The following is a 16241-nucleotide window of genomic DNA, read 5'->3' as shown; positions in this document are numbered from 1 at the left end:
TATTCAGTCAAAATAAAAAAGCCACACGGGTCCTAGTCAGTATTTTAGCATAGTCACAATGACAGCTCTCTGAAGCTCTTTTCCATATTTTCATGCATTCAAAGTCTGTGAAACAGTTGTAGCACAAAGCTCTTTGTTCTCTTCCTCTGGGCACTCAGTATAAATCCTGAATGCAGTGCACAGAGTTTCTGCAGCACTTTGAAAATCTACAAATCCAAACCGCATCATTAGGTAGATTTCGAGTCCGCTTTTGGGGACAAAATAAGTAGATTTTCTTATGTCATCCTTTTCTAAAGGGAGAAGTTACACTGAGTATGATCTTTTAGAACCGGATACAGTAACAAACACATACCGCACCCCAAAAGGTTATCACTTATCTTCACTTTTTCCTTTGTGAGAAATCATAAATAATAATGACATCGCTTGAAAAACAGAACAACAGGAAATCTTTAAGTAGCCTGAAAATTATACTTCCCAAAGCACATAATATTCAATTATACTCAACCCGCTGTTTTTTTAGTACAGAAGGGAAAAAAGTTAACAGGGATGTGTATTATTGCTTTATGGCAATGAAGTGTGGAACTAACGCAAAGCCTCCAAGCAATGACCCCTGTGCTGCGTGTCTAGGCCCAGGATTCATATCCATAATGCGCTCAATATATTCTGCTGTGATGACCAGGGGCTACAAAAAAAGCCAGCTTTGTTTAAAAACACAGGCACATCCTGCAAATCCTGTCTGAAAGGACGGGCTAATTCACAGATGAAACTCGTGTGATATGTCTGCACATACAAAGTGGAAAACCCACACTTCCTATCACAGCTACTAACAGGCAAACCGAGGCTTAAACAAACAGTGGCAACACTGAGAGAATCCGGCGTTTTATCCACATTGAACTGGGAACTGAATTGACCAAATCATCATTACATTACGAGGTCAGAAAAATCATTATTGGTTTCACCTTGAAACTTCAACACATAAGCGAGAAATTTCTCTTTTTTTCTCCCACAAACTGCTTTGGTTTATGATTCTCTATATATACACCATGTGTTTGCAAACTCAGCCTTCACCTCTTAAAGCTTTTTGAAAGGTTTTTCCATGAGCCTTCTAAGCCCTTTCACACTCAGAGGAAATGAAATATCTCCTTTCATTTACTAATTAAGCAGTCACCCATGTTTGTTTTAAGCTGTCAGCTTTAATTTAAAGTGGCTTATTTGAAAGTCTTGTTATGGTCTTGCTGTCACTTGAATGCGATATCATGCAGTTAGATCAAGCAGTGTAGCTTTACACACCCTATCAAAGTCTTCTTTAAAAATATTTGGGGTTAAAGAGTGATCAGTGTTAAATTTGATGACTTCAAAGCCTCACTTTTTCCCCACAGTCTCTTTTCCCTCTGAGAAGGTTATGATTACCACTCAAATATGTTTTTATCCCCCCCTCTTTTTTCCCCCTTGAGGAAGGAAATATGTAAACCTCAGTCAGAGCGGCAAGAATGTGAAGGCATGACGTTAAAGAGAGACGAAAGGCAAGGCAGCATTACAGCAGGATAATACAGAACAGATTCTCTGCCTGTGAACAAATCTGTCCTCAGGGAAGGAGAGAGCTTACAAATTATGTGTGGCCAAAGTGACTTCCCTTTGGCCTTAGGTATCAATGGAGCACATAGACAATATTTAATCATAACATAAAGAAACACAGAGGCAAAACAAGTCCATAGATCTCCAACAGAAATGAACAGGGAAGATGAAACAGCCTGTACACCCCCCCGTGCCCAAGTCTGAGGTTGACTTGCTCACAGAACCCAGCCCAGGGGAGTTGCGGGGGGGTGAAGAGGTGGTTGTGGGGGTGCTAGACTGGGCTGCGGGGTTACTCCATCACTCACCCGATAGTCCACATTCACCGCTGGGTCTCCTTGAGCACGCCAGCCAAACAGACTGCCCATGTCGTGATCTGTGATGTGCACGTCGTGCTGCATGTGGACCCAACATTACATTAAAGCCCTATCTCAGCAAATTGTTTGTTAGCTTGTTTCAGGAACACAGGTGTTTTTTGTTTAGAGAGATTTTGTATCCATGTCAGGAAAAAAAAGATTCAGTCTGAGAATTCAAATTTGGCACCGTTTATTCTAATTAAAATGATGCTAAATGAGCTCCCCCCCCCCCAGCTTTTGATAGCGCCACATGTCTGTGAGAGCATGTTTACCTTTGTGTGGGAGATCAAATTGGTTCTCCATTACGGCACCTTAAAAGGAAGCTTTTACAATTTTATCTGAAATGAGACTATGATTTCACACAGGTTTTCTAATCAGTAGACATTTAGGCCTCGTTTAGTCCATTCCCAGTTCAGCCATCCTTTCCCATTTAAGAGGGAGATCTTTTATTTATTTGTGTTTTCTTCGCGCTCAAGTACATGCTTAAAAGAGAAATGAACAAAGAATATCATCACATGATTAATGTAGGAAGGACTTCAGTTTTGGTCGCTAAGGAGATGGAGGATTTCAGGAATCTTAAAGCAGATGAATAATGATAATCACGAGAGCTCTGCCTCTTGATGCATACTTCAGAGCGCATCTATTTGTCTGTTTTTTCTTTTAGAAATGAAAGCCAATATGGTTTTCGCTCTTTTTCTTTTTTCTTTTGGGGCCTAGATTTACCTCGCGTGCGTATCCGTTGTAGATAAATAATGCTTCGTATCTCATACTGTAATATATTTGAATTCCAAGTCATGTAATTGGGCTGCTTAAACAAGTTTAAATGGAAATAAGGAAAGGAATGCCTAACTGACGAGGCTCCATATCAAATGAGCTATCATTTGATGTGTGGCTGTCTAAGTCCTGCAGGAGCTTACCAACACGGTTCGTAATGGCTTTTAGCAAACTCTGAAGATGTTCCGCGCCTTCAAAATAAACTTGAAAGCGTCCCCAGTCAGCTCAACTAACACCTGATGTGGAGTAAAAGACACTCAGGATGGTTTCCTCTGTTTCCCTCTGCCGCCCGGTGCAGTGGGGTGTAGAGCAAAAACGAAGCATACACACAGATAGTCGTCTTTCCTCATAATGAGACCGTGAGATGTTAATCTCACAGAAAGCATATTTGTGATAGTTTTTCCTTTTTTGGACAGTGCTAGGCCTTCAGTGTCTGTCCAGATCGGAGCCCAGTGGGGGAGGCTCCGCTAGTGTGGGAATTGCTCTCTTCCTGCGCCTTTCGTGGAGGAGAGTGGGCCCAGCAGTGGGGAGTCTCTCTGTGCTGGCAGACAGCGTGTTCCCAGGGGCTGCCTCATGAAGCTCTGATAAAGGCACTCTGTCTGCGCCCTGTCAATGCACACAGGCTGTGGCTTCAGCTGACTTGTAACACAAACATATAGACATCCTCAAGCCTCCTGTTAGGGTCCATTAGAGCAAGCCAACCACCCCCACCCCCAACACTCTCATCCCCCTTCTCACTCTCCCTCTCCCACACTTCTCTCTGTCATCATTCCTGTCATTATTTCCTCCTTTTGATGTGAGGCTCCTCAGCCCTCTTTAGCTTGTGTTACTCGTGTTATCTCTAGTCTACTTCTCTGCCCTGGAAGGCTTCACAGTTGCCATTATTTCCAAGTTTGATGCAATCATGTTTGCTTCATTTCAAGACAAACAGCCCAATCCGCTCTCGTTCTGACTTATTGCTTTTCCACCTTGTTTATTATCTCAATGCATAAAAGCAAATAGCGCGCTTTGCGTCGTGATGGTTGTGATAATATTCGTGCGTAGTGTTCTAAGCAGGTTGAAGTGTGTGTGTGTGTGTGTTTTTTGTTGTTTTTTTCCCCATGCAGAGAGAATGTTAGGCTAGGAAGCTTGTCAAAACGTGTTCAGACTCGTCCTGTGCAGGTTCCTGGAATAAAATCGCTCCTAAGTTGTGAGGCCCCTGCACTCCTTGTCTAGGTCGTCTAGTCTGCCTGATTGCAGATGGCCATTTTCTGTACTTTTCATCTACCGGAGAGTCTTGATTGTGCTGCACTTGTGCAACAGCTCCATTGTGTGTGACGGACAAAAGCTGAAATCTCTCAGTGCTCTGAAGCTGTTATGTGGATGGCCGAGTCTGTCTCATCTTCAAAAGCATAGTCTGAAGATGTACAGTGTTTGCTCATTACGGGCCATTCAATAGATAAATCACACATAATAGCACAGCAGAGATAAACTGGTCTTTGTCTACTCTGCCCAACAATTGACATACAGTGTACCTCATCAGTGTCTGTGCATTTTTTTGTTTCATTTTAGGAACCCGGAAAAAAGGGTTTGATTGATAAGATATATATGGTGCAGGAAGTAGTGCTGGCTGTCCAAAACGTTTTGGAGGAGATTGCAAACATCGGGGAGCGAGTTAAGAAGTAATATGACTATTTCATAATCACCTGCCAAATATCTGGATTTTATTATACATTATACATTTAAATTACTAACATTTTATTGTTGTAGTGTATATATATAAAACTTAACTGGACATGTTATTCTTTTTACAGCATATTCAACTGGTCTGTCCCATTCTTGTCGTGCTTGGCCTGCTTGGTGCTGTTTGTGGCAGCAGCCCTATTGTATTTGATCCCACTGCGATACATTGTACTGATATGGGGTAAGTACCACATGTGGAGAAAAATCGCAAGCATGTTTAATTCACAAAAGATACTTAATACCTTTTGTTATTTGATCCATTTATACATATATATAACCAAAAATATCCCTACAAATATTATAGAAAGAAATATATACCTATATCATCTTAGCAAAACACAACTTTTTTTAGTCTTCCTAACTGTGAATCCATGATTTAATGAAGTACACTAATTTAAGAACTATGCCATCTCAACACCTCTGCAAATGCACAGAGATCAGACAGCTGCAGAGGTTTGCTCTGCCCAGTGTGGGCTGATGTAGCAGAGCCCAGCAGAGGCATGACCGAGGGTTTGTGTGAAAACAAAGCAGAGGTAGAGTAGCAAGCTGTATATAATACATGATGTCCTTGGGCAGTCTGTAGGCTCCTGGTCTAGCCTCTCATTATCTGCTGTAGTCATAGAGAATAGACCGTCATCTCAGTGGTCAGGGAGATATGCTGCCCTTAACAGGCTCTCCTCCTCCAGCTGTAAGCCCACAACCACTGTACTTCCACACTGCCTTCAACACAATCAATACCAAAAAACCACCATATCAAACAAAAAACACACAGTCTGAGACACTCCTCTGCCTTCCCAGTTAACCCCCATCTCTGTGGTTGCAAGGCAAGCCTTTCAAGTTTCTTGCACATATTTAAGTCCTTAGGTTCTTTGTCTGCATGCTGAGGTACAGGCAGTACTGAGCTGTGAATATAATGGTCCCATTACAAGACCCAAGAGATTTTTTTCCCTCTGTGGTATGGAACTATTTGTAAAGTAAATATAGATGTGCACAAAAAGATCATATTGAAGCAAACAAAAGTGGAAAAAAGTTGTTATAACCGAGTACCTATAGTTCAAATTAAAGTAACTGCTAACACTTTATAACTACTATTAATGAATAGTACATTTGTGGGTAATTAAATATTTTATTCTTAAATGAGATTCAGATGGTTTAGTAAGCTAAAGCTAAAGTTGTTACATGCAAAGTTGTTACATAATCTTTCACTTGTTTATAAAATTACTAATGCCAATGGCTGACAATCTGTGAACCATCTTTATTGTGATTTTACAACGACCTGATGCATGCGTGTTCAAAAAACGTTATAACCGATTAATGAATGGTTAATAAATACTGTTTGAGTGACTGATAAACACTTGCCATTGATTAGTTAATGCGCAATTTTACACCCATTAAATGTCAGACGTGCCTAGATCTGTGATTAAAAAAAAAAAAAAATCTTTTCTTCCCATAAAATTTTGATGCTATCACCTTTAAACTTCCTGCTTTTTTTTAAACTTTACTTCCTGGATATCCTGTTCTGATGTGTGCGTATGTGACACCATCACAGTCTTCAAACTTGCACACTGAGCAAATAGTAATTTCTAAATCAAATTGGCCCGATTTATATGTCGAGGGGTAATACTGCTGTTTGAGAGTTGTGTCTCCTGGTATAACCCAGAGACCATTATCACCTTTTGTGGAAGAATCTACAGGGTTCAGTCGGGAAGATGTTTAGCATTTGTTTTTGAGAGTTCTACTATAACATCCTAGGATGTCAAAGGGGGGACCATTTGGCTCTAAGGTTCTGAAAAGTGATTTGCGCCTACTGCTGATTCAAAATCGTTGCACACCACCTGCTCTACTGGTGATTTGATAAACTGGATGCAGCACACACTGCGAATGTGGTCAGGAGTCCTTCTAATAATTACAAATAAACTTTGTTAATAAACGGTAAGATCATATTTGAATAATGTTCCTTATTAAAAATACTCCCCACATTTTTGGTTGAAAGGAATCTGTTAAAGCAGCATCATGTAATGCATTACTTAAACAAGGTGGGGAAATTCTGCATTGATTGAGTTGCACAACAGTTTTTCATTATAGGTGTTATTTACAGTACAAAACTATATAAAACTATACAAACTTGTGTCCTGCATGACAGCTTTATTTAATAATGCATTCCTGTTTTCACAGGCATTAACAAATTTACCAAGAAGCTGCGCAACCCATATAGTATTGACCATAATGAAATACTGGATTTCCTCAAGAGGGTGCCTTCAGATGTTCAAAAGGTAAGGTCCAATTTTACATACAGATATGGAGGGAATTCCCTGAAGATGCCCGCATTATTTGCTGTACCAGAATTCCCAAGTGTTGCAGAGATATATCCTCTGGCTTTGTTTGATTATTAATGGACACTCGCCTTTAAAGCGGGCCTGGCCCAATTATTCCACAGTGCAACTCCGTGTAGCTGCTGCAGTGCCCGAATAAGGAGATGCTCAGATCTCTCCTCAGCCATATTGCAGAGGCCTTGTCCGTTATTAGCAATTTTGCGCGGCTGATTGAAGCGCTGTGACATAAAAGCCAGTGATTGGCTGCATGCCGACAGAGAGGGCTCCTGACGTGTCTGGCTGTTGTGTCAGCAGAGAAACTCTGATGTGGCCCCAGTCACTTCAGGGTGGTAGAGTCAATTAATGTAGTTGCGAGCCCCAGTCGACTTGCTGGGTGCCATATGTGATTACATATTAGCCATGGCTGATATGTCATTTGCATTTACATCACAGAGCTGAGAGGAGCTGTCAGGGTGTTATAAGTGGTGCTGGGTGCTCGGCGCTCTCTGACTGAGGATTTTGCTTAGCCAGGAAATGAAGTGCCACACAATGCCTTTATCTCGCAGGTAACTCACCAGACAGAATAGAGCGAGAAATCCTGACAGTCTGGATCTGGCAAGGCACTCTCACCCTAGTCTGTTTCTCAGCTGCACCCTTGATGTCCTTCTGCAGCAAGCCATTGCTGACTTCTCTGTGATGTTGGAGGGAGCCTGTGTTGTTTGAGATTTGGCTGACTGAGTTGGCAAAACAAGGTGGTGAATACATTTTGATTCAGAATCCTTTGTATGTCTTTTTCCCCCATTGGGATACACTATTTGAGCTTTGAAATTGACTCATTTTCAAATCCCATAGAAACAATACTTTTTTTTTTAGCCTGGATTAAAAGAGGAACTACATCTTGAAAATAGCCTCAGTCATAAAAAAAGGAAACAAAACACTCTTAAGATTAATCATAAGTACGTTCCATTATGCGCTGTGAAAAATAACCTTAACATCATATACACAGGAGACCCAAAAACAATAAACCACATATTGTTTTTTTGTTGACTTAGAACTTCAATCCTCAGATAGGTGTGGACACAGAAGACCACAAAGGAGGAAAATTGACTCCTGTCTTTCTTGCAAATGTGACTTGGCAATTAGTGCTTGTGCACATCTACAAAGTCCGCCTCAAACGGGGACTTCTGACAACACAGTGTCTGTCTTGAAATAAGAAGCATCTGTCAGTTCTGAGGACAGTTTCATGTTCTGATGCAGGAGGCAGTCACTTTGTTCCCACATTCCATCTCCCATTCTAATAATGGAGAGCAGCTAATTAGCATAGAGTTCTTACCTTTATTCAACAGATTCACCGTATTGTTTGAGCTCAGCGAGCAAGCTTCAAAGCAAGTTTTCAAATTCCAACTTGTCTTTTCAGCTTACCCTATGATCGGCCCTCTTTGGCATATGATGGGAATTTTGGTGGTAATTTTAAAAAAGAGAAAAATTAGCGTCCGAATAAACCCGATTCTTATTTCGCAAGCACATGTGGGAATTTATGGATGAGAAAATGTGTAACATGAGTTGAGTTCCTTGAGTTTAACACTACATATGTAGCCAGGAGAAAGAACAAGGTCTTAAGTTCAAATATCACATTTCAGGTCCAGTTTTAGCCTGGAGAAATTAAAGTCACGCCGAGGTTTGCAAAGTCATAAAGAAACTTATACATCAACTTGTGTTGGTAGCGCTCAGCTTAAACAACACTAAACACTTACAAAGTTTTCTTTAGGGGACATAACTTACAGTGAGTGATTATGCAGCTCGCAACTCCCTCACTGGCCTGGCTGGCAGGTCATCTCAGCAGTTGATGTCTGTTTCTAATATTGTGATTGTGGTGCAGAATGAGGGGGGCGTTCACTGGTACAGAACCCTTGACTCTTCAAATCCTTCCTCCCTGTGATTAATCCCCTCTGCTCCTGTGTTTAAAAAATGATTCATTACAGGCGAGCCTGCCTCGCTTTCCCCTGCACCAGCTCTCCTCAGGGGAGCCATTACCGTGCGCTCCACTGAGCTCGGATTACCTGCCTCTGACCAAACTCCTGTTTGTTTTTACAGGTGCAGTACAGTATGCTGAGAGCGCCCACCAGCCAGAACCAGGCGCGGAAGAAAAAGTAAGCTCCGCGGACACGCTGGATGAAAGGCTGGTCTCTTTCTAAATGTGGCATGATGCAATCCACCTGACAACAATGCTCCAGTGCCAGCAGAGCCCCTGACCCCGTGCACCCCATCATACCACCCTAACTCTGCTCCCTGCTGCTGAGGGGCAGCTAGCCGCTCTCTGGCTTGTGTGTTTGCCACCCCCCTGACAGGGGCTGTGAACTGCAGCCGCTAGGAGGGCAGCACATGGCGCTGTCAATCACAAGCTTGGAGGTAAAGAAAAGAGAGCATTGCGAGGCTCAGCCTTCATCTTTGGATATAATTTAGAAAGGAATGAAAAGCATCTGGGGCTTTTTTTTTTCTCGACTTTGGTAAAACTGAGAAATTTGCCTTAAAGAAAAGAAAACACAAACTTAACAAACCACTGCAATGTTCTTTTTTTCTTTATATGTTCATTTAATTGAAGGTCACATATATTTTAAATAACTGTGGTGAAATAATATTTTTTGTTTATATTTAAAATATTAAGGACAGAGTACTGAATTTATCTTTTTTGTGGTATAGATTTGCTTTATTTAACGTAATCCTACAAGCACTCCTAATTTTATCTCAGAAACAAATATAGTCATGAAATGTATTATTTCCAACTTGCTTGGCTTAAGTAAAGTTTTTGTGTTTCCTGTTAAATTCATGTGCAAGTTTTACCTCCTAGCATCGTGTCTGCATCATCAAATGGAAAATCTGCAAGAATCCTGAATAAAGAATCTTGATCAGTTTGAGTTCTTGTTTTTTTTTCAATAACTGCACTCTTGTGAGCATGGATTACACCACTTCTTTACTTGAATACACAGTAAACACATCTGATTACACAACACAGCCATTGAAACGGCGCTCACACACCGGCCACTGCTGCGCCTTGGTTACCAAGCTCACATCAAAGCTGTGTGGCTCCAGTGTGCTTCCTAATGTATTGCTTTGTTGCCTTCTCACAATAACAGGGTCCAGATGAGAGAGAAAGAGCTCATCTCACAGAGAGTACTCTCTCCATCCCCGGCACTTAGTGCTTTATATTTCCACTAAAATCACCTGGCCTATCTAATGGTTGCACACGTACACACACATATACACACACACGTACTCTGTTTTTCCATCTGTATTCCCGCAACAGTTTTTCAAAGTCAAGGGATATAGCGTATCATCTCTCAGTGTTCCCGCGCATATTAATTTTAAATATGCAAAATGATCGATTGGCATCTTTGATCATTTTTGATTGTGCAAAACAGTATTTCTTCTTATTTATGTTGCTCACATAAATGTTCCACAAAGTGACTAAAGAAATGTCCTTCAAAATAATTACATCCTGTAGAATATATGAGAGTACATAAGAGGAAATTAAAACTAGAAATAGTAGTAGTGCATATTTCCTTCTTTGCCCACTAGATAAATGGCAGATACTTTCTTTCACAATATACATAGTTATAATTGAAGTTGAGCTGAACTGAGGAGTGGACTCCAGCAATGGAAGTTTGTTCTAACCAATTGGGGGACTGAGCATCACGGCCGGGTCCCCTCCCTCCCACCCACCCCGCCTCCTCCTCAGGAGTAGCACGCTGGTGAAAGAGCATCCATCTGTGCTTTGTGAAGAGTTTGATTGGCTCAGGGGGACCTGGTGGAGCCCCGGGCTATCTCTTTTGACAGGCTGATAGAGACATCACTGGGCTCTCCCAGGAGCTGCCACCAGGGGTCCATTTCAAAGTGAGAGGGTGTGGAGGTGACCCTGAGCTTCTGACGAGCTAAATCCCACACACTGGCTGAAACCCTCCTACATTCTTGGCTCCACTGGGGCATGGGGGGGGGGCCTGGTTTTGGCTGTGCTGAGAGGAGGGCATCGCGGGGAGGTGTGTAAGGGGGGGGTTACAAGCAGATCCAATGCAAAACCCGATGAAACGTCCCCAAGAGGTGAAACCAATTAAGCGACACTCCCAGGGTACTTTTAAGAGACATTACAGCAAACAACCGGATTTCATCTAAATATCTGACAGAACAAGTGAAAATAAGAATGTGACATATACAGGGCCAAAAACAACACAGTTTATCTAAAGTAATCGCTTTGGTTAATAGCACTTAGTTGAAATGATGTGTCATTTGACATATATATTATTATAAAGATAAATTCTTCCAGTTACGAGAGGTCCTGAGGGACTATGGTTGCCTGCCTCCAAGCTGTCAAATCTTTGAATCTGTGGCACTGAGGTTGTGGACTTGGATGTACCCCGTATCATTCATATTCAGTGGATCATACCGAACAGTCTGACAGGGATTCAACAATTGTTGATTCTACTTTGCATGCACCAGTGCGCACTCATGCTCTCTACTTATATGCACATATGGTACGCACACACAAACACACCTAAGCCCCTCTTCAAAGTGTTGTAATCATATTTAAGGAATTATTTATCAGTATATTTTCTCCTGGGACAGTTGCAGATATTTGCAGAGGAAGTCACTGTGCAATATGGTCCCTGAATGCGGTGGGGAAAATCCCTGGATGTTTTACAAGCCTGCTAATGAACATTTCAGCCACACAGCAGTTAACATTGTCTGATCATATTCTTTCTCCAGTAGTAGTTGTTGTTGTGCATGGTGTGGCAGTGATGTCTTCATCAGGCTGTCAAAAAGGAAGTGCCTGCAGCTGTGGCGGATCCCCCCAGAGCCTGTCACACTCCTTGTTTCCATGGCAGTCCTTCAGGCAGCACCACAGGCAGGCTGTGTGCAAGGACCCATACAACCTGTTTTTTCAGCAGCCGCTCTTCTGATGTTCAGCCCTGGAGCGGGCGTCAAACTACCAAGTGCAGAGAGGGAGAGAGAACACTGCACCCTTTGTCGCAGTTCTGTGTTACTTTACAAGGAGATGCATAGAGAAAAAAACAAAACAGAACACAAAACTCATTTAAATAAGCCAGTGTTCTCAACAAATACTTAGTAATTGTTACTGTTACAATGCTGTTAAGGTTCTCTGACCTCCCCTCTGTCAGACATAATGCGCACGGGAGGAAAAACCAACAAAAGCACCGCTCTTCGTTGACTTACATGTGTTAAAGCTCTTGTGCATGTGTTATTTGGTCTCTTTGTATCACCGGAGAAGCAGGTCATCAGTGGAGATCACTGGCTGCTCTGCAATTCCCAAATGGCCTAAATTATTACGGCAGAGGTTACGATTTGCCTCTAAACAGAACACACCAATGCACCAAATGAAACATGACCTGTTGTGCATCAGCTCAGTTGTAAAACACAATGCAGAACATACTGATGTTGCTACAGTTAGCGACTGTTTAGCCCAGTGTATATTAACACGTCTAGATGAGACTGCATTGGGAGTTTTTAAAATGATGCTGTAGCCACCTTGAGCTGTTTTCCTCCAGATTGCGCCTTAACTAGCTGGCACATTTCTTTAGTCTCTCCTGATGAAAGACATAAATTATAGTAACCAGGACTGATGTCGTCTCTGGGAATACGGGCGGCAATGTAAGTGAGATAACAACAGAGAGAAAAATGGTCGCTAATAGCAGCTGTTTGCACTAGCTCCAGTTTACTAATAATTCATTTTGTGGCCCACAGTACACGCTGGTGTTAAGAGATGGCAAAAGCCATAATTCTTTATAGCATCAAGAACTGAAGATGGCCTTTAAGAGCTGAAATTAAATCATTGGCCTTTAAAAGCATCTCTCCAAGGGGCGAGCTGCATTAATAAATTCAACTGATTCTGCTTTAATATTATTCAGAGTGCATTAAAATGAAGACAACAGCTGGGATCATGGCCAGTCTCGAGAGCATTGCTTGGGCCAATGAGTGCCGATGAGATGCAAAGCATGTCTAAGCACAACCTTGCGTTGTGGACGTGGAGGGGGACACAAGGTCTCAGTGCCGTACAGGTGCGGGCCTGACAGTTGCTGTTCCTGGATCAGAGGTTGTGCTGTACTGACACTGGTCACAGGACAGCCAGTGCCTGCTTCAAAAAAACAATGTCAAGTGAGCCACCCGGCTACCCAGCCAATCAGGCCAGTTGCTGCCAGTATCATGACAGCACTGCTTAGAAGAGCTACAAGAATTTTCACACAATAAACGCTTTGGTTTTACAGTCACTGTTTGGAATAGTTATGGGGTCACTCTGTTATGCTGAAAAATGGAATGGAAGTGTGTGTGAGAAAAAATAAGCAGCACTGCAGTTTTGTTAAAAGAAAAAAAATGAGCGGAAATAAGTGTTAAGCTTTCTAACATTTGGTGTTACATCAGTGCTCTATAGTTAGCACAAGCCCGCGCGTCAGGAAACAATACAAAGAATAATTGAACTGCATATTTCATTCTAATTAACAGTGATATAACGCAATGTGACTCTCAGCCTCCTGAGGAAAGAGCACCATATTTTGTTTGATGAATCTGCTCAAGCCACCGCTAGTCTCGCCGCTAACCCCTGGGGAATCAGGTATCATTAGAGATATGAACAGATCTGCTTTTTTGTCTTGGAGAAAAAAAACAGGGGGAAAAACACATTTCCTCAGCACTGGCACACGGGTGAATGCGAAAATGTTCAATATTAATAGCCTTTCATCAAGGACACAATTAGGACACCTCTATTTGACACATTCTATAGGTTCAGAATGAATATGAATATATGGTCCCAAGGAAGGAGCCACTGGCTGAATAACAAAGTGAAATCATCAGGACACCGAGCAGAATGAAGAACACACAATATGCCAGGTGGGCAGCTGATGTATTTTGATTCAATGTGAATTTAAAAGAAGTAAGAGATTCAAAGTATATCAATATTAGCCTGCTTTCTAATTCATGGCCCAGGGCAAGTTGTATATTTATCTAAATTAGCACACATGCTGCTATACAAACACATGAACGCAACACACATATTAAAGGGACCACATTACATTCTGCCGTACTGAGTCGTAACACTTTGAAAGTACAAGACTTGTGTGTTTCAGTATTTTAGTCCTTTTTCAGAGAACAAAAAAAAAACTATTAAAACCCAACACTGGTCATGGATCAGTCAGAGGTTCACAGAGAGCACATTTGATTAGTGAGTGCAGTTAAAGATATGTAATTTTCTACACCAGAGGTTCGTGGTGCTGACTGCAAAGTGAAGGTGTGAAGAGGGCTTTGGTGAAGTGAGGAGACTAATCACACGTGCATCACCCCTGAGCACTGTCTCCTCTGAGCTCTGCCACATTATGACACCGTAGAGTCATGTAGCACACAAGCACAGTTAGGCCCATTAACCACAGCGGCTAATTATCGGCTCCTACAAGGTCTTCAAGCTCTCAGGCAATGCATGCTCTCATTTCTGATTAAAAACATAAATGCATTCAGGAAAAAAAAAAAAAAAAGAGGATCAATTACACGAGGCAGAAAAGATAACAGCTCTGTACCAGAGTAATTAGGCTGGGTGTTTCATCAGAACCGCTTATTCTGTGATGAAGGTTTAAAGAGTCCAGTGGCAGAAACACCACAACTGTGTTTGTTTTATTTATGATGCTGCAGTGTCACCCACCGGGGCCCAATTAGCCTGCGACTGATGCCTTGGAAAGAATCTGTCTGCGCTGCTTTTGACAGGAAATGAGAGCTTCACTTTGCTTGTGTCCTTCTTGTGACCTGTGGACTTCAACCTGTTTAAGGGCCAACTGGCCAGCAGGGCTGACTTGAACATGTCGCCACAACAAACTTCTTCTCCATTTTTAAAAAAATATTATTTCTTTTTTAGTTAATTTGCCTGCATATATCATACCACTTCACAATGTCAACAGACGGTGCTGTGGGACTTACTTCACCAAAAGCATCCGGTTCTCTCCTGGCCGATTTGATAGCGATGTTCGACAATGTATGTAACAGCACTCTCACCGTTCCCTACCCACATGAGGGAGCACCACCATAAGGAATGAGCCTGATTGGCTTGAGCTCCTACACCAGTCTCAAACCGTTTGTCAAAGTAATTTTCTTAATTAACTGTGATGTGCTCTGATTAGGATAGTATTTACCAATTTACATCATATCAGGCAGCACAGGGTTTAAATTGGCTTTCATGAACGCAGTGCATATGTTTTACGGCAGTAGAGTGAAATAAAGCAGTAAATGATCTCGTCAAGCTTTGATAGGGTATTACAAATAGGTTAGTCTGAGATTTCTTGTTTCATTTTGGTGAGCTCGGCTTCTCCTTTCAGTCTTAATAACAATAACAACCATTCTTAAATCTACTGTATTAGTAATGCCTCACATTTTCCTCTTTTCCTCCCTGTTAGAACAACACAGCGCTTCATGTAATCCTTGAATAACTGCACACACGCACGCACATACGCAGGCGCACACACAGAGACACACACAGACAGATGTAGTTTATTAGTTTCAATAGGCAAATGAAAAAGAATGTCTATGGTCCTTTAAGCAAGCAGCAAGAGACCAATTAGCAAGTATCTCTATTCAATTTCTCCATATCTCTACTTAGTGAGTGTGAGGGAGAGCGAGGCCTGGGAGGAGGAGTTTGAGCAGCACAGACAGGAAGAGAGAAAACAAAGCCATCATCTCCCAGTGCTTGCCCCCCTCTCCCCTCTCCTCTGCAGCTCCAATTACTGGCTTCTCTCCCTGCCATCAGTATGCAGCAGGGCCGCTCCTCTCCTCCACTCGCCCCAGGCCATTGAATACGTTACCTCTGCTATGGGGCTCGGGGCTCAGGGGCACTGCGCCCCCTAACCCCCTGGATAATTTGGGATTCCTGCTCCTGCCTTGGAGAGCTGAAAACAAATAAAAGACCCAGATAAATATAAAAAATAAGGTTGCCTCACAAATATCCAGAGATCTACTGATTTATTGATTTGTTCATTCCACCACTTATTATTTGTAAATCATTACTGATCTGCAGCCACCCACACCTCCATCTGAAACCTATGCGAGGGGAGAAGACTGCACTTCATTCAGGCACTAGTTGCAGCGGATGAAAAAGTGGTTTTTAAAAATTTGTTTTTCTTCCTTTAAAAATGTCCTGAACAACAACAACGACTGGAATTGTCATTTTAAAGGGCATTACACAATTTCAATTACAGTTGAAAGTACTGTTCATTCATAATTGTTCATTGTTATTGTTCGATTTTGCTAACAAGTGCTTCCAGTAGAATAACAAAAACTTTTTTAAATTTTCTGCAAAGAAAAAAAAGCAACCTTTTTGTTTCTATAACAAAAACCAGCGCCAGGTGAGAATTACCGCTTTCATTCTTTTACACCCCAAAATCTGCCCGGTGCACTTGAGGCGAGTCTGTATAGCTGTTCAAACTAGACTGCCTCTGGCTTAGATTTCTCTTCCATCTCCCCG

The 16241-nt window shown here is 41.9% G+C and overlaps 1 protein-coding gene across 1 annotated transcript in view; it reads left to right on the top strand.

Moving 5' to 3' along the window:
* mctp2a (multiple C2 domains, transmembrane 2a) overlaps positions 1-9585 on the top strand; it is a 31742-nt gene extending 22157 nt beyond the window's left edge. The window contains exons 17-20 of the mRNA XM_063480391.1: positions 4254-4363; positions 4496-4605; positions 6600-6697; positions 8831-9585. Coding sequence (XP_063336461.1) covers positions 4254-4363; positions 4496-4605; positions 6600-6697; positions 8831-8890 — 378 coding nt within the window. The 3' untranslated portion in view covers positions 8891-9585. The remainder of the gene's footprint in view (positions 1-4253; positions 4364-4495; positions 4606-6599; positions 6698-8830) is intronic.
* Positions 9586-16241: the final 6656 nt, after the last annotated feature.

This window comes from Pelmatolapia mariae, linkage group LG7 (genome assembly GCF_036321145.2).
Source record: "Pelmatolapia mariae isolate MD_Pm_ZW linkage group LG7, Pm_UMD_F_2, whole genome shotgun sequence".
Lineage (NCBI taxonomy): Eukaryota > Metazoa > Chordata > Actinopteri > Cichliformes > Cichlidae > Pelmatolapia > Pelmatolapia mariae.
Note: the sequence above shows the minus strand (reverse complement) of the source record. Positions and strands in the feature narration are given on the sequence as shown.